The sequence below is a fragment of the Podarcis erhardii genome, assembly GCF_964252035.2.
Source record: "Podarcis erhardii genome assembly, chromosome: 3".
NCBI lineage: Eukaryota > Metazoa > Chordata > Lepidosauria > Squamata > Lacertidae > Podarcis > Podarcis erhardii.
The window spans coordinates 35,054,112-35,077,806 of NC_138507.1; the positions used below are offsets into that span (position 1 = coordinate 35,054,112).

The 23,695-nt window shown below is 42.2% G+C and overlaps 1 protein-coding gene across 2 annotated transcripts in view; it reads right to left on the reverse strand.

The window, feature by feature from the left end:
• The window catches only part of EYS (eyes shut homolog), a 499,923-nt gene that overhangs the window by 191,198 nt on the left and 285,030 nt on the right, over positions 1–23,695 (reverse strand). For both annotated transcript variants that reach the window (XM_081856657.1, XM_081856658.1), the window contains 2 exons: positions 21,748–21,898; positions 4,885–4,997 (listed from right to left, as the gene is read on the reverse strand). In XM_081856657.1, coding sequence (XP_081712783.1) covers positions 4,885–4,997; positions 21,748–21,898 — 264 coding nt within the window. The remainder of the gene's footprint in view (positions 1–4,884; positions 4,998–21,747; positions 21,899–23,695) is intronic.

Here is a 23,695-nt window from a genome sequence, read left to right on the forward strand (position 1 = left end):
CCTCTGGGAAAAGTAGGAATTTCTGGCCAGCAAGCTATTTGGCTTGGCACACTGGTCTTTTTGCTACTGTGCACCATGTGGGGCGAGATGGTAGTCTGTTAAATAGACTGGTTTAAATGATTACTTTGGCAGATAGGTGCAGGAAGGGAAACAGTTAGGTCAGCTTGGTGACCCCCTTAGGCACTTTTGAGGGTGATGGGTGGCTCCCAAGGCTTGCAGCTCAGGGTTACAAGGCCCAGGGTCAGGATACAGGCCACCTTAGAGGCCAACTTGCCTCATCCTCTCACAGTTTTGGGTCCCAAGAGGAGTGATGCAGGAAAGCCTCCCTTATCACCTCCAGGGTGAGGCTGTGGTTGGGAGAAGAAGAAATTGTCTTCCTTTATCCCAGCAAGGTCTGGCTGCCCTTATAGCTGCAGGCATTTCCCCTGAAATTTAGTTATAGCATGTGCTGTCTCTTGAGCAGAACTGTTTTAAAGAAGGAAAGCAAACAGTCTTCAAAAGGTTAATGAACTCCCATATCGAGTTTGTTTTCAAAAGCTCACTAAATTCTGCACACGCCTTAGCTTTCCTTTTGGTATTTTGAAATCCAAACAGATCTAGTTATAGAAATGGCAGAACATCTTTGAGTAAATTCCAAACTGCTTAAATATTCATAAGTTTAAAATATACTCACAAACCTGTGCCTTAAAAAGGGGGTGTTCGTGGATGTGGACTTGCTTTCATTCACATTAAAAGAATGATTAGATAGCTGGAGCTCATCACAGTGTTGGGGAAACTTGTTAGAGGAATCACAGGCAGAAGATAAGGTCGGTGTGATTGTGGGATAAGTTTGCACAAAGTTTTGTAGGAATAGTGTGGAATGTTTTTTTAAAAAGAACTCCTTATAATAATAATAAAAAAACCATTGCACACTATTCCCTCCCCACATACTAAAATGTTTTTACGAGCTAACACAGATTTGGTATTGCATTCTGAAATACCGCTGTAGAAAGCTTTTGTTCTATATAGGCCATTGATCACAAGTAAAGAAAAAAAGGACAAATGAAGTAAAGCTTCAGTTCTCTCAATTCACATGTTACAAGCAGCGGCAACTGGATAGAGGCACAAGAGAATCAATGCTTCTTTTGTAGTGTGCAAAGCAGCAAAGAGGAACTTGAGTATCTCCATCGTGGACAGATGCCTAGGCTGTCAGTGTGGAGGGACTGACCTCTCTGTGGGCCTACCTTGGCCACAACATCTGAATTGTTTGGCAGGATATAAGAATTTGTCAGCTGCACAAACCCAAGTGTTTGTTAGAAACTGTAAATGAAATATTCTTTGTTTTCATGTCTTCCTGGGGAGTCCTATGGATGTGCCATCATCCTGGACAGCTCTCAAAATAAGAGTTGACACGGGGCTAAGTTAGTTACACATGAGTCCTACGGAAATGGATAAAGAAGATGACTAACTTGCTTGGTAGTGGCCAGATGAGAAGTGGCACAAAACTGGAAGTGGGTGGACAACTCCTCTGTTTTCTTTTGTTTTTTGTTTAAAGGTACACTAGGGTTTGGCTGTTGGTGCTTTGATGATAAACCTGCCCAAGAATGCAAGAAGCCTATGGGGTAACTCCCGACAGATAAATTTATCAAAATGTGGCATCCATTTATCTGCTATGCCACTGAGGGAGGAGTGGAAAGATACGCACCCCAATCACAATTTGTCTTTTTGGAGGGACATCTTCTTGACAACTTCCCTGCCAGGGTAAAATTCAATGGGATGCTGTATTACAATAATGTATTCATCCCTTTGCATGCTTATGGGAACGGTGTTGTTGTTTATTCATGTTATTGTTCTCTATTTCTTTAAAATCTTCTATTAAAAAAAGAGTTTACATACCTAGTCATCTGTAGGCAATGTTTAAGCAGATGTGTGAAATGGTTATTCAAGTGATTGTACCCCGCCAGAATCCCCATTAGGGAGCAGTTGTTTGAAAGTAGCCCCAAATGTCCATCTATCTATCCATACATGGGGAAGTCTTCTCCTTGCTATGTGAGGATGTGGAAAGATTCTTATGAGCAACCCCTCATGTCCATACTGAAGTGGTGCTAGTCACATGAAAAACTACTCTATAGCCACCCTGGGCATTTGAATCAGCTCCCAAACACAAATATACATGCCTATATGATTCAGTGGACCCATTTCAATAGGTCAACTTTTGAGTACAGCTTAGCTGAATGCCACACAATGTGTTGAGAAAATCTTCACTAGTTAAATTATTTAATGCTAATATAGTGGTTAAAAACATGCATACAAAGAAACACTACTACAAAAACGGAACCACACTTTTTGTTGTTGTTGTAAAAACAAACTAACTATTATAGACTTCCAGAGGCTTCCAGAATGTAAATTACATGTCTCTATTCCATTAAATCTGAAAATGTCATTTTAATTTTTTGTTTATCTATCTATTGCAGGCTAAAAGTCATACACGACTGCAAAAGCCAACAACCACATCCAGCTTCCATTCCATCTCAACCAAGAATTAACACCATAATACAAGATGCTTGCTTGCATAGGTTTAAACCTACAAAAGACAGTTAATGTTGAATCAGGCAGACCCAATTTCACTGGTGATAAAGTTGGCACCATAAAAGGAGAGGATATTAGAATTGAGGAGTATAAAAGGCCTTGCCTGCTGAATGCTGAGCAACATTCCTCTTGGTCTTTTTCTTTTTCTTTAAATAAATAAATTGCTGACACTTCTGAAACAGTTTTAGAATTTCCATTAAACTATCCAAGGTCTCAAAAGAGTTGAGCTGGGGGGAGGGGTTGCCACCTAGTACATTCGAGGCAATATGACAAAACTTGATGAAATGTCTTTCTTAAAAATAAAATAATGACCATACGATAGAAAATGTATTGCAATGCAATACAAGAAGAAGACTGCGTTGTAAGACAAGGTTCAGAGAACACAATGTATCTATACCACACACATGCACATATTATGAATAATAAAATGACTGCAAAGATAATGACATTAATTTTTGCCTTCATATCATACGCACATAAAAGTTACTTGACAGTTGCATGGCATTGCACTGGGAGAGAAATTTAGCGAGTCTTACTTCTACATTATGTTCTATTTATTTTTGTTTACTGTTAGACACCAAACTTTACAAGAAGCAAAGGCCCGTATGTACACTTCCGGATTTGCAGAAACCAGGAGAATGTCAAAACCTCCATCAGGCCACAGATGCATGGTTGGTGAGCAACGCTTAGCTTTGGTAGTACAGAAGTTGTTCAGGCCTAAGATATATGACAAGTGGACTGGGTGAGAATTGCAACCAGTTCACATATCATACTTGACAATGTTCAAATGAACTATGAACATTTTGAAAGTACGTCAGACTTTGAATGCCTTTCATGTGTTTCATCTTATTATAGACACGTTGGCGTTGCTACTTTAGATATTTGATGCTGCCCAGCTTTATCAAATTCAGATACCAAAGCTTGCTCAATGTCTGTGTAGACCCACTAATTTATTTTCAGAGTGGCAGTCCACTTCTGGCAAAGTGTTGGAAGCCCGTTGCAGGTTCTATCACTTTCAGACTGAGCAGGTAACAGCAACAGCAGCGGGTTAGGTGGACTGGCAAGGGTGGGAAAAACACTGGAATGATGGTGTGTGTAATCACACATGCATCTGCATATACTACCACTGCTAACCTGGTTCATTCCTCACCTTCGCAACCACCCTGTCCTGCCCAATCACTGGGCTGTCCTGCAATGGGATTGTGGGTGAGCCTGGTGCCAATGTACAATCTACTGGCATTGGGATGGCAATTTCATAAGAAAAACTTCAAGGTCTGTGCTGTTGCTTGTGCAGAGCCACACTTAAGGAGTGAGCAAAGTTTGCTTTTTTATTTTCATAATTGCTTACAAAATACTACGTAATCCGCTATTTCATGCCCCCATTGAAGTGAGTGCAAACTGCGTGAAAGTCCATGAGTGTTCGTGGGATTGTGATGGCCTGTACCATATTATTTTTGAAACAATCATTTCAAAAAACTTCTTTTGTAATGACAAATCCTGCTACATTAAGCGCCACATTATGCAAGCAATATCCTTTCCTGATACACATTTATCATAGGTCTGTAGTAAAAATTATGTAAACCAAGACACACAATGAAATTCTCAAACATAAGTTATGAAATCTTAAAAAACAGCATCAAAATTACAAAAGAGAACGAGTTGCAAAATGGGCTGGGCTGAATAATTTGAAGGAAACAAGTGAAGTGATATGACATCATGAATTACACACTGGGTGTTACAAGTTTACCTTTTGCATGAGAGATAATAAATAGGTTTGGATAGCAAACATGGTCCAGCTAATTTTCATCCACAAAGCCGTGTTAGAAGGAAGCTTTCATGAAAGGACCTTCTTTACTGCTCCACTTCCAAATGAATACCCTACTAAATAGCTAGCAACAGAAATACTCCCCCCACCCTAATATTATTTTTTAATGTTTGGTGGCCTCCTTTACATACAACACCAGTTTTCCTGCCTTTCACACACATTGATGGAAATTCTAATACAGTGAGGAGAAACCCATTATATATACCTCTCTCCCCCCCCCCACCTTAATTTTTATCTTGCATTCTGTTGTTCACTAAGCCCAGAATATGTAAGCTGTCAGGCTTAATTGGACTATTCTGCACCCCACCACCACACTTTGTTCCCACATATAGAAGGGGAGAAATGGTATATCAAGAGAAATGCACGCATACTTCCCCCCCCCCACTACATGTATTTTAGACCAGTCTGAAAATGAGAAACTGTATCTCAAGCTACAACAGTCTTAGAGAATCAGTTGCTCTTGATTGGAAAAGAAACAGAATGTGATTTACCTGCAACTGTCAATATTGTTTTTGTTCACAGCATTAGCAAAGGTGAAGGGTCCCAAATTATTGATTTCTGTAACTTCTATACAGCCGGTAAAATTGTAGGTGGGTTCAGTCATCTAAAAAAGAAAGTGGAAAAATCAAGAGTTGGGCATCTCTCAGTGTTGGAATGCAAGGCAGACTCAGTTCTGAAACCACACACTTCCCTGCGGTGTGGAGTTTGGCCTGATTCATGATATAACCTGAACTGGAATCAGATTATACAGCTATTTATTTACTTAAAATCATGTTAATGACCCAAGGAAAGATGGTTTCCAATATGACAAATTAGTGCTGAACATGTTTTCTCTGTACAAATGCAGAATCAAGATTATTAGGGACCATCATAACCAGTTATGTTTCTTTTGTCTTCTCCTCACAAACACAAAGAGTTGGTCTGCTGGTAATCATGAACCCGTTTCGACCTGAGACTTCTGTATGGTTTATTTAGCAACGTTAATAACCATATAGTGTCAGCTTCAGTATTCCGCAATGTTCCCAGACTTCAATCTTTTGAGAACTAGAATAACTGGTCCCAATATAAGCAAGGGCCACTCATATAATAAAAATGGTGCTTTCCCCCTTCTTTGTATGATCTAGGTTTGCAAGCGAATATTCTGATGGCGATGTGGGGATGGTAGGAACACCACTCAGCACTCAAAATATTCCTGGACCACACACAATGCACCAGTCCCCCCCCTCTAGTAAATTTATAAACAAGAAAAGATCTCCAAGCAGTCCAATTATGTATAAAACATGACTAAAATATGCAGACCAGTCAAAAGCAAATGTGCATCAAACCATAATTAAAACCAATAATATTTTAAACAAATCCTATGTCTGGATCAGCGTACTGAAACAGAAAATAAATGAAATAAAACAAAATAGTGAAGGTGCCTGCTTACTGTCAATAGGCAGGGAGATGTAGAGTGCAGGTGCTGCCACACTCTTCCCAAATGTAGAAGAAAAAATGTGTGGCATGTTCTGCAGATTGAAGTTAATGAGCAGGCAAGGAATGGGTAAGGCAATCCCTTTAGTGAACTGATCCCAGGATGGTTGGTGATATCAGCTTATAGGAACACCACTATCCCTGGAAGGTGATCAGCACCAGCAAAGCACAGGCACTGTCTTTTTGGTAGAGATATTTGTGCATAACAGCATCTATGCAACCTACCAATGTGAGTGACAGTCTCTGGACCAGGGTCAAAAATTATTCTTAAATTTTAACACAGAGAGACAGGCTTCACCTTATATTGTAATCCGATCAGAGGTGTAATGTTGACACGGACCTTGCGAGAAATTATTCATTGATTCCTGACGCAAATAAAGCTGCCAAATGATTTATCACTCCCGGTGATATAACTGGGTTTCTTCAAGAAGTTGTGCCTTAACCTTCTGTTGGCTTTATGAATTTTTTTTTTTTACCGTCCTTGTTTCGACATCACACGAGTGCTAATATTTAAAATCAAATCCTTGTTTTTGTTAGCCTAAGAAGGGAAACAATAGCTGCTGATAAAACAGTCAAAGGTCAAAAGCTGCATCATTACAGCCTTTATATCAGCTGCTGTCTTCATCGGAGCTCTTTTCAGCATTGCTAATGTCAAGTTAGTGTGGGCAAAACCATCACCATAGCAACCTGAAATCTATATTGCACACTGACGTGCAAATTAACAATGCAGTTTGGGAATATAAAAAAGGGGGGAGGGGGAGGAAAAGTAATCTGCATTCTCTTGAAAATTGTATTTTTAGTGAATATTTTATGTTATATCATGACTGCCAGAAGACAGAAATCCGCCAACTGAGTCCCTGGTCACTTCCTCTGGATTTGTGATCAGTCTATTTCAGACATAATGTTCTTCCTCTCAGATAAAAATAAAATAATTATGAGCCTTGCCTTCTTGCCCTGAGCACCACTGTCTCATAAGCATCCCTGTCAAACAGCACCCACCCACATGGTGAGCGCTAGGCCAAATGAACTGCAGAACAAACACGTATTTCAGAAGATGTTTATGAATAAGGCCAGCTAATATGAGGGGAGGAGGGGGAAATAGAGTGGATGCTTTTTGACCTCCTGGGGAAAAGATAGCTACGGAAGTGCCACAGGAGTGTTATACAGCCCACAGAAACATAGAATTGTAGAACTGGAAGGGACAATGAGGATCATCTAACCCATCCCCTTGCAAGGCAGGAATATGCAGCTATCCCATGTGGGAATTGAACTTGCAACCTTGGTGTTATCAGACCACACTCTAACTAACTGAGCTAAGGGCTTCATCAGTGCTTTTATGGACGGTTGTTAGTGGTGTACATGGACATACAGAAGTACTTATTCCATTGAAAGCTTTCAGAATCAGTGTTAATAATTTATCCTCCAAGATGCTCTCTCTCTCTCTCCCCCCCCCCATAGAAAGGTGGCCAGATGAGTCACATTTCATTCCAAAATGCATACACATACAGTACATATGATTAGTCATTGTCAACTATGTTTTCATTCTCAAGTTATTTAAAGTTTTGTCTAAAGTTTTGTCAGCTAGCACATGAACGTATGAATGAATGCCACCAGAATACATTGCCTTTGAGGTGACAGGAAACCCCCTCTTAACTGGTATCCATACCAGTAGCACAACTTCTTTTAACCCAGCCAAACCTAAAAGACAATGTAATTTCCCCCCATATTCGCAGTACTGACTCTGCTCTAACTTTGGAGTGCATAAAATGGCAGGGGCCACTACCAGCACCCTTGCACCATATTCTAACTTCTCAACAGCCGGTTCCTAAGAGTCACATCTTAAGATTTTTATCTTATGTTTAAAAGAAAGCGAAGCAAAGCACTCTAGCTTTGTTTTTTCCTTGATTTAGAAAACCATCTTATCCGGTGGCGGTGCAAGGAAAAGCATGCTTGAGCATGTTACTCAAGTATATATTGCTGGACACTAGGACAAAAAAAATGCACTCACCATCCTTTTTCACCAGAAATAAAAAGGAAAATGGACCCCTTATTAAATGGATCTCACTTTTGAGTAGGCATGCATAGGATTGGGTGCATATGTTTCAAGAGGGTAGTGATTAATCTATGAACACTTCTCTCTTGCTGCGAGCCTGATACTTGTGAGGGACATCTTCTCCTGTCTCCAGTCATCAAGACATAGCCCTGTCTGAAGCACACTGCAGTATTTTAATCATGGGCCAAGGCATGAATAACCAATGGCAGTCTACATACAAAGCAAATAATGATGTGCAGCTCTTACCAGACAGCACAAACGAAGTGTGTGCACACCTTGATACAGTCACAACTTGGTATTTCACACACACAGCAACGTATCTGAAAAGTTCCCAAGGCTGTGTATGTGAACGACTGACTTATTAATGTCATGCTGTGAGAACATTCATGCTAAAGGCTTTGGAAGTGTGGAATAAATCCTCCCTTTTAAAACTGCACTTTAGGGCAACGCTCAAGATCATGTAAAGCCGATTTGTGCACATTTATCACAGCCTTATTCACATAATTAGGGTAGATAAAGCATGTGAAAGTGTAACCAAGTGTCTTGTGATGCAGTTTTGAGAAGGTACCTGTGTTAATTGATGGCTTCAGCTACATAAGAAGGTGTCAATTATTCCAATTTAATTTATTCTACAGAGATGCTGAAAAGGTACATTCTCAAACAAAAAATAATAATACCTGGAGCAGTCTTTAGAAGACAGTGCTAATCAGCATGTTGCTACAATTCCTTAAAAATACTAACACATTAATGGTTGTCCTCTTTCAAATGTGTTTTTAGGTCTCTTCCTCCTTAACCCACTACTCACTCAGTATCTGGTTTCTGTTGACCAGCCCACTTTAAGTTTTGCTGATGTTCCTACATCCTGCTTTTTCTCATTCCTTGGGCAGATGGGTTGTAGGCCTCAAAACGGATCACATGTAATGTCTTTTCCTTTGGAAATTGTGCTAATGTTTTTGTGCTAACTCTGGGCTTCACTCAGGTTTTCTCTCTTTCCAAATCTTGGTTTGGAGCCAGGTACTACTTTTCCCCCAAAATTTAAGTACATTGCTATTAGTACAGTCACTCAGAGTGTCTAGGGCAACCTTGTCAGATGGGCATGGTAGAATTATGATTATTATGATTATTATTATTATTATTGCATGAACCAAAACTAGAAAATCTCTGCAACATGTATTTGCAGTAGCTTATGAACCTTTCCTACATATAGTCTAATAAACTGCCACGTCCTGGCTGGCGTGGAGGAGAGACAGGGAATGTTCAGGTGTTTGAGGACACAATAAGTTTTTAGCTCAGCTTTTGTGAGGGTGGGTAAGTTGTCGGTTTGGCTGGGAACTGGGAAGAGGGTCCGAGATATGAGGAAACCCAACAACTAATGGACAACCTTTTACATTTGTTCCTGGGAATAATACAGTCGTACAGAATCTGTTCCAGAGGTCCGTTTGACTTCTAAAACGTTCAAAAACCAAATCTTGGCTTTTGATTGGCTGCAGGAAGCTCTTGCAACCAATCAGAAGCTGTGGAAGCCCTGTCAGATGTTCGGGTTCTGAAAGAATGTTCGTAAACCGGAACAATCACTTCCGGGTTTGCGGAGTTCGGGAGCCAAAACGTCCGAGTTCCAGAGCATTTGGGATCCAAGGTATGACTTTACTGTAATCACTAACTCTGCCCATTAGGACAAAAACATGATACTATGCTAGTATCAGAGGCAGATATGTTGTCACAGTTATGGCTCATCCACACTGCACTTGTCCCATACCAAGAAAGTATAGGTCCATAATTGGAATAGCTTGCAAATATCTGATAGGCTTAAGATTTAATTATGCAATGTGATGAATTATTATGTTTAATGCCAAATTTGAAAGAAAGGTGTTAAGTGATTAAGTTAATTTTATAAGAATATTGGTTTTGGAAAACGGTTAACATGATATACATCAGTGTTTCCCAACCGGTGTTCCGCGGCACACTAGTGTGCCGCGGGACGTCGGCTGGTGTGCCGTGGGAGGGAGGCGGGCGAGTTGGGCGGCGAGAGGCGGGGCGGCGGCGGCGAGCACACGCGGGGCGGGGAGCGAGCTCCCTCCCACATCCCATCGCCCCGTGCTCCGCGCTGGTGTCCGCAAGCCTTGCGCACCCGGGGGATCTCCCCCCGGGAGCGCAAGGCTTGCGGGCAGCAGCCTGCAGCGCGGAGCATGGGGCGCCCTCCGGAGGACGCCCCGTGCTCCGCGCTGGTGTCCGCAAGCCTTGCGCACCCGGGGGATCTCCCCCCGGGAGCGCAAGGCTTGCGGGCAGCAGCCTGCAGCGCGGAGCACGGGGCGCCCTCCGGAGGACGCCCCGTGCTCCGCGCTGGTGTCCGCAAGCCTTGCGCACCCGGGGGATCTCCCCCCGGGAGCGCAAGGCTTGCGGGCAGCAGCCTGCAGCGCGGAGCACGGGGCGCCCTCCGGAGGACGCCCCGTGCTCCACGCTGGTGTCAGCCAGCCTTGCGCACCCGGGGGATCTCCCCCCAGGAGCGCAAGGCTTGCGGGCGGCAGCTGGCAGCGCAGAGCACGGGGCGCCCTTCGGAGGACGCCCCGTGCTCCGCGCTCGTGTTGGCAAGCCTTGCGCACCCAGGGGGCGCATGGGGCGCCCTGAAACAGAGGGTTCCCCATGCTGCGGACTGTAACCTGCCGCCGGACGCGCGGGGCGCCCTGAAGCAGAGCGCCCCTCGCGCCAGGCAGACATGGGCCAGCCCCACAAGCTCGGGGGACAGCGGGGAGGCGCAGCACCGCCATCCCACTGTTCCCCGACCTGGTTTTTTGGGGGGGAAATAAAGGAAAAATTTTTTTCCTTTATTTCCCCCCTCAAAAAAGTAGGTGCGTCCTATGGGACGGAGCGTCCTATGGGACGAAAAATACGGTACTTACTATTTCATAATAAAGTAATTATAAAATACTTTCTTTGTGTTTATTTGATTCCTATTAAAGAGAGTTACTTTATATATAGTCAATATAGGCACAGAGTTAATTTTTTAAACATTTTCTAATGGTGGTGTGCCTCGAGATTTTTTTCATGAAACAAGTGTGCCTTTGCCCAAAAAAGGTTGGGAAACACTGATATACATCAACCAGGGGGATAAGAGGAAGTCACTTAACAATGTTATTAAGATTGGTTCAAATAAGGTTGAGATATTTGTTTGTTTGTCTGTTTTTTTTTGAAAACTAATTAATTTTTTTTTTAAAAAAATTAAAAAGTATAGGTCCAAACCACCACTCTTTACTACTGAATCAGAGCAAACGTCAATCTGCGGAAAACCCACTGACGTTTGCTCCAATTCAGTGGTAAAAAGTAGGTTTTCCCAGGGGAAAGTGGTGTGTTGACCCCTTACTTAGGACTGGTCTGTCAGTAGCTTTAACTTGTAAAAATAAAATATGCTCCAGAGGTTGTTCAGAACAACGCAGAAAGTCACACCAGAAGTGGGTTGCAGGGACTGTTGGCAAAAATTGCTTCCTTCCCTACTCTATCAATGGAAACCTCAACTGGATCAAAGAACCCAACTAAAAGAACTCATTAATCTGCATCTATATAACATTTACACTTTTCACTTCCAGAATCACACACAAAATCAAGTATTAAATCATTAACTGTGATGTAATAAAATATATGAATGCAATGATTTATTTTACCATATTGGTTAAAAAATATACTACCCTTGTTACTCTGTCTGCTATCCTGTAATCTTACTTGTTTACTCATTTCTTTAAGACCTGAGCTAACTACCAAACCTTTTTTATCCAGTCTTTACAGGCAAGAGTCTTTGCGTTCCTCCAGTTTCCCCCCAAAGATAAAGGTTGTTGCTGTTAATAGATTAAATTCCATTGGGCAATGGGCCTGGATAAAAAGGTTTTAATGGAATTCTTTTTCAGTCAAAGGGTAGCCAATGTGCTGCCCTCCAGTTGTAGGCTGCAACTCCCATCAGCATAAGCTAATGATCAGTGATCATGGGAGCTGTACTTCCCACCATCTGAAGGGCAAGATTGGCTAACCCTGCATGGGGATTGGTTTTGCTGTGAATCTGTACAATCCACCCATCCCAAAACAATGCGTAAACCAAAAGACACCAGTCTTTGAAATGTACCCTTCTCTGAAGTTAGTGATGCAGTTCTCTGACCGCAAGAAATAAAATACATAGATTAGAAGGAAGTGCAGATTAAAACACACATATTAGTGAACATCACATACAAAAATGCATTATATCAGGGAAATTTCTTTGCAAAGACATGTGTAGAGGGAGGAAGAAATGCACATGAAAAGTGATGTGGAAATGTGACTTACTGAAGACTGAAAAAAATGAGGTAGTTGGGGCTGGCAATATATGCTCAAAAATCACTCTCTTTGCTTTGAACTCAGATCCTCCAGGTAAAAATCCAGCACTCTTTCTACTATAGCACAGCACAGCACACTGCCTCTTCTCATTATGTGAACGCCTAATGAAAGTATTGTTTCCCTTGTATTCCTTTATCAATTCTGCAATTTTTTTCTTCAAAAAATGGCTGTCATGTAAAAAATAATGGCTATAGTGTTCCCCTTTAGAAATGATTCTCAGCTCCATATTACTCTAGAAAAGAAGAGTTACTGATCGCCTCAGGTACCTAGCCCAAACACCCAATTGCCCCTGAATTTGTAAAGTATGAAGCAATTAAAACCCTGTTGTGTAAAATACTGCAATGAAAGCCTTACTGCAAAGATTACGTTTGGACAGTGGCAATCAGAATGATTTCTGGTCAGCAGGGGGACTCGGCAGGTTTTTTTGCCTCAAGCCTGGGGTTTGAAAGCAGCAGCAGCTTGACTTCTTCCTTATTTAAACCTGTTAAGAATTGTTTCCAGAAACACTCACTAGATGTCTCTACACAAGTTAAATGCAGTCACTGACAGAGAGTGCCCAGTGCTGGGATTCCTGTCAACCAGAAGCAGGTGACAGGCACAGCTCACACTGGGGAAAGTCTAGCTTGCAGCCAGTGACTCCATTCTGGGTTTCAAGCACCATTTTCATTTAGGTAAAAGTTCTTATTCGTTCTGACAGCTCTTGGCCAGGATTTTCCATGCAGGGTGCTGGACACTTGTTTTTTCCAAATCCAGAGATCATTTTGCCATAGAATCAGAGATTTTCTGCAGCTGATCCTTATCCTGCTTTGCAGCAAACGCAACAAATTTGGCATTTGCCACCATCTGTTTATATATACTTGTTTCTATATAAGCACAATCCTACTACCACCATCCATGACAAGTCAATGGCTGGGCGTATGAGTAAGATTCCTTCCCATTGGTCTCTGCTGGCAGGGAGAAGCATTACTGGTGGGGGTGGCTCTGTTGCACCTGAGGACTGGAGCTATGCCCAGGCAGGTGGTAAGCTCCCACCTGCTCTTCAATATAGAAATGCCCCTAACAGGGTGTTTCGGAGGAAAGGTGGCAGCAGGACACTGTAACTTTTGAGCCAAAGTCCCTTGGATCCAAAGTGATGGCTGTTTTCGGGAGGGCGGGAAGGCTCTGGTATGCCAGCTTGGAGTTGGCAAAGGAAAGAAAGAAAGAAAGAAAGAGAGAGAGAGAGAGAGAGAGAGAGAGAGAATGAGACCAGATTTCCACACTTTCCATCCTGGCTGGCACAAGCTGGCAGGTTTTTGTGTACAGCAATCTCATTGCCACTTCAGTCCTTTCAGGGCCCAATATAAGATTGCTCCATTAACCAACGAATTCTGTAGGCCATTGTTGGACAACCTGTGGCCTTGCAGATGTTGTACTACAGCTCCCATTATCCCTAACCTTTGGCTAAGCTGGATAGAATCCACAAACATCTGGTGGGCCACAGGTTTCACATCCCTTCTGTAGGCTATTCTACTCATAGGCTTCAATCCTAAACATACCTACTTGAGAATAAGCCCCACTGTGCATAGGGTTTCTGAGCAGGTATGTATAGGATTTCATTGCTTAAAAGAAAAAAGATTGACATACGTTAGTTTCTCTTTTTCTAACACTGAATCACTGATCTTGATGGGATTTGTTCATTCCCCCATCCCATGAATAATACCTCTTTCTTAGATGTCCAATTAGCTAACAGTTGTGTGCCATTTTACTGCAGTGCCTTTTGCCAGCTCTTTAGGAAGGAAGAACCCTGGAAATATTTTGATTCATTACAACATTTATTGCATTCATTATGTGCTTGTCCCGCAGCTGCTTGCATCAAACAAAGTCATCTCCCACACAGCAAACTGTAGGAATACAGCTAACAAGTATCACCTGAAAGAGTTTGTGTTTGCGCCAGCATGGATACCAAAATTGGCTGGTGGGGGCCACGGCAGTTGTGGGGGGTGGGCTGAGGGAGAAGGTAGGTTGAATCACTATTAATTTCCTGTGCCTGTATTGATTGTGAAATAAAAATCCAAAATGAATCTCTGCTGCAGCAGGTAATTCTGGTGTGTCCACTGATGTTCTGCAGTGGTCATCTTCAATGCCCTATGGACTGTCCCCTGGGAGTTCTGTTTAGGGCGCAACCTCCAATGTAAAGCAGCTACCCAGGGCTGATTAAAAGGGCAGTTGTTGGGAAAATAGAAAGAACTGCATTCCTCAATGTGACCATTATAAACAAATGACATTTAAACACTTTTTAAAAATTCTTTGTGTCCATAAACAGCATGAACATTTACTTTAAAGTCATTTGTCCATTTGATTTTTAAATGGTCTAATTCTGCATGATCTCTGGTGACTGACAGCAGCTAACTAGGGTTTCAGGTAATGAGTGCTTCTTACCTAAGAGACTGGTAGATTGAAGTTGGAAACTTTTTGTGTGCTCTGCCACTGAACAATTGCCCTCAGTTTCTAAGTGTGTATCTCGCACTACTGTCAAGCTCTGAAGAAATGAGCAGCAGAAGTTGGCCATGGGCAGCACTGGTTGTCTAGAGGCAGCCACAATCCCCTTCCAACCAATTCCCACAGTAATTTTGCACAATGAGTTACATACTAAAAAAACCAACAAAGCTGTACTGACATTTCTGGCTCCCAGCTGAAAGTGACCATATGTGGGTCAGAAACATTATGAAGAATTGTGCATATAGCCATGTTCAACCGAGAACGAGATGCTACAGTGTTGGTGACTTGGTGACTTATGGACCGAACCAGCATGTGATTGTTTCCGCAATATACATCGTGAAATTGGCATCGTATCATGCAGGTTTTAACCCTGAGAGGGCAACCTAGAACACCCTCACCCCCCCCATATGACTGCACACTGCAGGGCAGTCTTAGCTAGCCTGGCACCTTCCAGACTCCTAGAACCATAGAATTATAGAGCTGGAAGGCACACCAGGGGTCATTTAGTTCAGTATCCCACAATGCAATCCACAATCCTGGATGTTCTGGTCATGGTTACTTCCTCAACATACAGGTCAGGGACTTTCAAACTGTGTTCAGGGGAACTCTGGGGCTGCTGGGAATTACAGTCCAAAACATTTGGAGGGCTTCAGGTGAATCACGCTTTTGGTAGGAGGAAATAGGCAGTAGAGGATAAGCTGCTCACCATTATTGATCTTATCGAGAAATCCCTGAAAAGACCCCAGAGTTCCCTGGAGCAGAGTTTGAAAACCTCTCTCCTACCCAACCGAGGAAGCCACCAAAATAACCAGCAATAACATGGCTGGAAATAGCCTCAATCTCTCTTCATTGTCACAAAAGGCAAAACAAAACCACACACAAAAACAAAAATGTCTACATTCATACATCCATACTGATTAATTAAATGAAGGAGAATTTGAGTGAGTTCAGGGCTATGCCCATTTCTGTCCAGCTTCATTTCTTCCAACCACTCTCACTTTGATTGCTTAATCCAAAGTGATTTCCAGAAATGAAAGTCACAAGTTATGGAATAATTTTCGATTGACTACTCTGCCTACATTTTAAAAAGCTGTCTGAAGTGCAGCGAAGAGTTGATGACTGCCAAAGATCCTTCCAAATGATTTCTCTTCCATTACTTAATTTCAGCATTCTAAGAAGCCTTCTGATATCTTACTGGTCTAGTTTACTTTGATGTAAGCGTATTTCTTTGAAATGAGTCTGGACCTCTTCAATGTACATGCAAATTGCTGCAGTTCTGGCTATGTCCTAAGCACAGATACTTCAACTGACTGAATTCCACTGAAATCAGTGGGACTGATTTCCACATAATGGTAATCTGGAGCTGCTCAGCAAAACTACAAGGCTCCTGTCTCAATTTTTTCAGGTGCTGGGGGAAGGCTGAAAAGGAAACTGATTGAAATATGGCAGAAGGTTGGCAATCGTTTGGGGTGTGTGGCAACATTTGCAATAAGGAGAAAGATGGTAACTTCAAGACCTGTTTTTGGGTTCTACAACTTTAAGCCAGAGTTGGACTGAACAGCTTTTCAAATAGAGGACTGTCCTCTGTAATGTGTGCCACATGACATCCTTACTGCTACTATCACAACTTAAAAGCATTATCTGGCATGGAACCAGTGGTCTCTGGCTTTGTGGGTCATTTTAGATGATGGTTCCAAGATGTGGTCTTGGGCTGTCAATAATTTGGAAGATATCTTTGTGATCTGCTCAAGCTATGCAGGAAACAGCTTGCTAATGCCCCTTAGCTCAGAGGAACTGTGAAGCTGGAAGGCTCCCCCCTCCTAGTAATCACAACTTCTGTTGTGCTCAGGTTCTGATGGTGGGCTTCTCATGGGCATGTGGTTGGCCTTTGTGGTGGGCCTTTGACCTGATCCAACCAGCTCTTCTTACCTCTGGTATCTTAAGCAATTTTTATTACTTTGCCTGGCAACACATCCTCAAACTATTTAACAACCTTTGATTCCACCCCCTTTAAATGTATGTACATGAACACACATTCAATATTCTGTGGGTGCAAATGAACAGACACAAAGAGAAATGTTCTTTTGAATACCAGCTTAAAGCATGCAATGTCTTATTTCTGAATTCTGAAATTCCAGTGCAGCACCTTCAAGCTAACTAAAGTACCATTAATTGTTTAATTAGGTTTCATTCTGGTGCAGAGAATGTAAAATAGCTGCACCTGAAGGAAGATTAAAGGTTGTTGTCAAATACTCACACTAATAGTTGATTGCATTAATAGCGTTATTTGTGCTGCTGTAATTGCTGCAGTAATTTATATGTCTAGGCTTCTTATTATTACAGCACTGAAGATGTTAACTGTCGTTATTTCATACCCTTCCACTCCTCGGCACAATTAAACTTTGTAATGAAACCAAACACGTAATCTTTCATAAGAAAAGAAAACTCAGGTGCTGCAGTAGTAATTTTCTGCTGAAAGTGAGGGGGTAAGATGAAATGAGAAGCATGTGATGCTAAAGGTAGCGTGGGTGTTTGCCTTCTAGTCAAGCTAGAAATTATTGCTGTTGCACAACTCATTTCATCACCAAGCTATATTAAAACATCTTCAGGTATTTTCAACATCACTGTGAGGTGGGTGGGGGGTAGTGTTTCTTCTCCCCATTTTACAGACCATTTTACAGACCATTTTACCAACAGAGAAGCTTAGTGTAATAATGAAAGGTGCAGCAAATATATGGCATTCTGATACAGTATTAAGCAGAAGCCCATGTCTCCTATCCTCTATGGCTCCATTCCCACAGGATTAGAACCGCTCATCCTGTTGCCTCTCCCCATATTATTTATTGCTAGACACATTTGCGCATATTTCTTTCTATCTCAACTCCATGCTCTACCTTTAACAAGAATGAGGATTCACAACCCTAAGGTGGAAAAGGTGGCAAGCACATTGCTCTGCCAGCCTGGAGAGGGCACAGTGATCGTGCCTATAGCATGCCCAATGACATAACATGAATAAATTTTAACAAGTCTCCCCCACAAAAAGAAACACAACAAACCAGATCTCTGGCATCATAACTTGTGGTCAATTTTTTTGAGACCACCATAACTGCAGGCCACCACAAGCTTAAGTCAGCTTCTGCAGAACAGAAGTAACATTCCCATGCATTAAATGAAACTCACATGTCTCAAATGGAACAACAACAACAACAAATGAGGTTCTGTCTCAAGGAGCAGCCATAGCCCTCTTGCCCTTGTTATTGCTTTAGATACTCTGGGTGGCAGGCAAAGCAAATATTGTGCATCTACAATAATGCAGTTTAGGAGACTTTGTAGGTGCCCTTGACCACAATGTTGTCCACCTCTGTGTTTCCTTGGATGCCAGCATGATTAGATTTCTTTAGAATTGTAATGACTCCAATGGCTAATTTATTTTCCATTCCAATAAACAAATGCATTTGCTATGTCAAACTCTCATAAAACTCAAGTGAAAAGGAAAAAAGCTTGCTTTAGAGAGCATTGCTCATAAAACCAGGACGCTAGACTTGCATGCATTCTATGCAATTGCTGTCTCTATCTTCTGGAGATCCAACATGCTATGATTTCAACATCTCATGATAAACCTTTCAGCCATTTTAACAGCCAAGAGGGGTGTGGAAGTGAAAAATCTCAGTTGAGCAGGGGAGGGTTAGGACTTAGAGTCGTCAAGCTATGTGGCCTGAGTATGTTCCACACGGCTACTATTCCTTGTCCTGCATTCCTACAGCTCACCACTACTTTCCTGCAATTGTATGAAACCACTTTTACTTTTCAACACTAACTATAAATCATAACCATTGAAAATATTTATGCCGACACCAACACCCATTGTGACCGCTGAAAGAACAGTGCTGAGGAAGCACTGCTAATGTGGGTTACTTGCTCTGTCCACACTGGACAGCAAGATATCTCTCAGATGTTTTTCAAATCTAGATATTGAGAAGCAGAAAAGCCTATTCAGGCAGTCTTCTTTGTGTGACTGATGCACTCATGGCCTGTATCCAGTCATCATGTCTCCATCAGCCCTGTCCTCCCACAGTCCACATTTGAGGGTGCAAGTCTGTAGAGCAGAGTCTGCTCTATCCATGTAGGCCCCTCTCCCAAGATGCAGAAGCAGGGTGTTTGTTTTTTCCAGCTAGAACTCACTGGAGCTCATTTCCGGCACCTCTCAGGTGGGTGCCATTGTCATTCTAAGATAACAAGGAAGGCATTCACAGTGAGTTTTGGCACCTCTTTTTCTAGAAAAATAGAATTCTGTATGGTTAGGGTTCGACATCATGGGCCAACTCGTAGCACAGACAGTTTACAGAGACATGGGGGTAGGGCTAGACCCAGCCTCTCACTCTTACAATTCTTATTTTCATACGTGAGATGGCTTGAGTAGGATTCAGTTTTTTTCTATAAACTGGATACAGGGTGAGAATACTGTGAGGGCATCAGAAATAGGATTTTGGCTACCAAGACTGCACTGTCAACCTGTTATAGTTCTATGCAGCATTGTAATTGCACTAATGAAGAACTCTACTGTCACAAAATATCAAATTGCTAAGGATTTTTGTTATCTTGTTGTTTTAATTGGCTAACACATATGTTTTGTCAAAGATTATTCCCTGTGTTTATTTGCTGGCACACATCAATGCAGTTCAGTGTGATGTACTGTGTAAGGAGCAGCAAAGTTAAATTGGTGCAAACAATATCAAATTCGCCCCTTTACTCAGAACAGTCCATGCCACCAACCCAGCATTCCATGAAGATTCATTTTCCAGAACAAATATATCCCTCTCAGGGCTTCGATATACATCTAGAGGCACCAAAAGCAACAAACATATTTAGAAAGTGGTACAGAAGAAATCTCCCCAAAGGACTGACAGGGTTATAAGTGACCTGGTTTTGGCATGCTATACTATGGATCTTATGAACTTCATTTGGCTCCTGTCCTGCAAGGGATCATTGAGCAAATTAAGCCATTTATTTATATATTTAAAACATCAGAGCCGTTTTTAACAATCATACATAAAACCATACAATAAAAATAAAATAAAATCAGAACTCAACTAACTATTGCAGAAGGATATTTTCTTAACTGCCAGCATAAATCTTGGCAGCATGGAACAATTTTCAACAGGTGATTGAAGGTTGAAAAGGAAGGCACCTGCTGAATCTCTTATGGCAGCGCATTGCACAGGACTGGACTGCTGACATTGAAGAGCTTGGATTTTTTTGTTACTGTCAAAGGAGCCTCATCAATTTGAAAAGTTTCCTTCCGGATTTGCATTTGTAGTTGAATCAGGGACACTGGGCACACAAATGACGTGAGTTAGACTTGGGTGAAGGCTTTGGAAACAAGTTGCTGTTGCATCTAATGTAATGTTTGGCTTGCCAGTACTGCAGCTGCCTCTACTATGCCAAATTAAACCCATTAAGAGTACATCAGTAACCCCTTTGGCAGGATGGGAAGGTATACCTTTGGCTGCACATACGCAGATCATCCTTGAGGATAAATAATTATATGTAGGTGGCCTCTTTCATTTTGCCTCAGCAGACTGGCATGCCAGCTTCCTGTACGTGGCTCTGTCCTTGAGGGCCTTGGTGGAGATGTGAGGGAGAAGTGGGAATACATCCCGAAAGCCAGCAAGTTGTGCATGAGATGTTTGGCTTACATCAGAGCGGTGGGGAATGCAAATGAGTTGCTGAACAGATGGAGAGGCATTCACATACAACTTTAGCAAAACCAAAACCATAATATTCAATAGGTAGGTCTGTTCAGGTGCGTTTTTTAAAAAAATCAAAATTAATATAAATCAAAACTATTATCTTCCCTGATATGATTCAGTAATAAGAAGGGCAAACAATTCCCTTTTTTTCTGAAATGAATTCCTAACAAGTGAGGCCTCTGTAGAATGCTCTCATTTAGACCACATTCACACCATACATGTAAAAACACTAAGATACCACATTGACCCCCCCCAAAGAATTCTGGGAGCTGTAGTGTGACTTACCATACGAGAGTGCTGGAGGTGAAATAGTTAAACAGGTTACCCTATCAGAACCCAGGGGGGTGGAGTCAGAGGGACTATAAAACCAGTTATGGGAGGGGCAAAGGGTGGTGTTCGTTAAGAGTTTGTTGAGGAGTTGGGTGGTTGGTTGGAGTGGGAGTGACTTGGGATAGAGTCTGTGGGTAGGTTGAGTTAGTGTAGTGAAATAAGCTGAGTCAGGAACAGTTAGGGGCTAGGCAGACAAGTAAATATCCGAGAGGTGGTTTAGTGAGTGAGAGCAGGTAGCGGAAGTTATAGGTCTGGATAGGCACCCCATGAATGTAATTGACTGATACTCTTTATGAAACAACACACTTGTTAAACTGCAATAAATAAACAAAAGTTTATGTTTCAATTTAACCTTGACTGGATTCAGTATTGTACCAGGTAGGGCCTGGGTGGTGGCAGCGAGAAATAAAGTGGTGGCACAGGGATCAATAGACGGTGAAACGTCCGGGGACCCTGTGTGATTGCCACATGTAGTTTGTTAAGGGTACTAAGCATTGTTAGGAGACCCTAGTCCCATGGTTCCCAATGTGGGGCACGTGCCCCACAGGGGGGCAATTTGATTTTTAAGGGAGGCAATTTGGAAGCTTGTTTAGACCAATTAATGGCCTTTTAGGCTTCTTCCACGTGAATACGAGTTCACTTTTTGAATAATAATAATTATATGTCATGGGGCGGGGAGGGGGGCATTAGGATTTTAAGGATGCTTAGGTCGGGCATGGCCAAAGAAAGGTTGGGAACCACTGCCCTAGTCCCACTCTCAGAACTACAATTTGCAGAGTAGCTTAACGGTCTAATTCTCCTTTTCACAGGGAACTCTAGGTGAACCACAGTGAAGTGCTGAAACTCACCCCTAGACGAATTGAGCTAGGAAGCCCAGAGACTGTGTTGAAACAGCAAGATGTATAATGTTGTACCTGCTTTGTTGCATAAGGATGTGGTAAACCGCCAACAAATATTGGTCCTGTTGTATCCCAAATGAAAGTCGACCAATGGTTGCTGGACATGCTTGCTTTTGTAGCTACTCCCAGGATAGTCACTTCAGCCTCGCACATTGCCAAGTCTTGCCTGCGTAAATATAGAAAGAGGGAAAGTTTTGCAGATGAGCCATGCATTGCATAAACGCTTCTCAGGCAAACAAACTGGAGTGCTGCCAAGTCGAGGAGGAATGAAAACGAGGCAAGCAGCTCATCTTATATTGAACCCCATAAACATAAACTATTTGATGATCAGGCTGTAAGCTGGCATGTCTTTGGGGTGCAATTGTAATTACAATGAAATCACTGTGTGAAAAGAGAAGTGCAGAATAGCTCCTTAACAGTTGCAAGGGGGAACGACTCAAAGTCATTCTTTAAATAAATATTTCTAAATAAAATGCTTATGTAGCTGTTCCTTGGCAAATGTGTCTAAATGAAATATTAATATACCATTAGAATGTATATTTTCATATTGGGGATTAAGGGTCTCTGTTAGGGGATGGGCTGCAGTTCAGTTGTGGAGCATCTGTGAGGGCTTATGCACATTTGTGTTTGCCCTGTGGTTTCTCTGCATGGGTCTGATAGGTTTTTCTTCCATCCTACCCCTTACTCTGGGAAATCCATGGTTTACCACTGAATCAAGCAGGTTTTCTGCAGATTGACGTTTGTTCCGATTCAACGGGAAACCATGAGTTTTCCTGGGGAAAGCGGTGGGGCAAAAGGGAATACCTCTCAGATCCGTGACTAGAAATCATGGAACAGACAGAAGAAATTGTGGGACAAACGGGAGTTTGGATGAGCCCACAGAAGAAGAAGAAGATGCCACCCAGTGAAGAAGTCCTGGCCTTTGTGAGACTAACATCTAGCCACTTCAACAGTCAGTTCTAGGTCAGGAGACTCAATTGCTGAATGGAATGTGTTGGAACATCTGAGAACAAAGGCGGGTGCAGTGGGGAACTTCTGTAGTGAATATTGCAGCATTGTCTATTTCATATTGGAAGCTGCCTCAAGAACTTTGGTCAGTAGTCAGGGTATGAATATTCCTAAATAAATAAATAAGCTGACTTTCATTGGGAGGAGGAATGGAATAGAGTGGCTGCAAATAGAAAATGAAGAGACACACAGAACAATGGCATAGCGTGACGGGGTGTGGGGTAGTTGCCCCGGGTCCCAAATTACTAGGGGTGCAAAATTTCACCACACGCTGCTGCCTCAAAACAGCTGCACACTTCCGTCACTGTGCTCTGTTGACAACGGCTTCTCCATGTGAACTAGGAAGTGACCTCTCCAAACAATGGAACAACTCTTATTTTCTTATCTCTGCAGCTGCAGTCTCCTGGGTGATGGGGATGCAGTCAGGCCATTGAATGTTCATGCATACTCCATCCATTTCCCTCTTTCTCACCCACCCATCTGTGTGGCCCTGGCAACCCACGCCAGACATAGAATAATATAATATGAATATGCTGTATGCTGCCCCAACATCTTTTTGATGATGGGTGGTACATCATTTCCATCTGTACTGTAAACCATTTTTCTTAACTTAAAATTTAACTTTAATATGCAGTTGTTTAGAATGTATATCTGAGAACATTGTGTGTGATGTTCCAGCTTAAAGCTAAGGGGCAAACATACAAACATTCTTCACTGAAAACGCTTGGCACAAGGCAAATGATGTGATTTTTATTCTTTCCTTTTATAATACAATTCTAATTCATGTTCCTTGAGCCAGCTCGCATGAAATGTTCTACCTTAATCAAAGGAAGCACAGTGAGGACCCATGAAAATCAAGCAACAGCCTCTCTGTTTGGTGTTTCATTATAGTTATCCTTTTTCCTGCACAGCAAGAAAGCAGAGGGCTGCTTAAGAGCAAGGTCAAATCACTAAA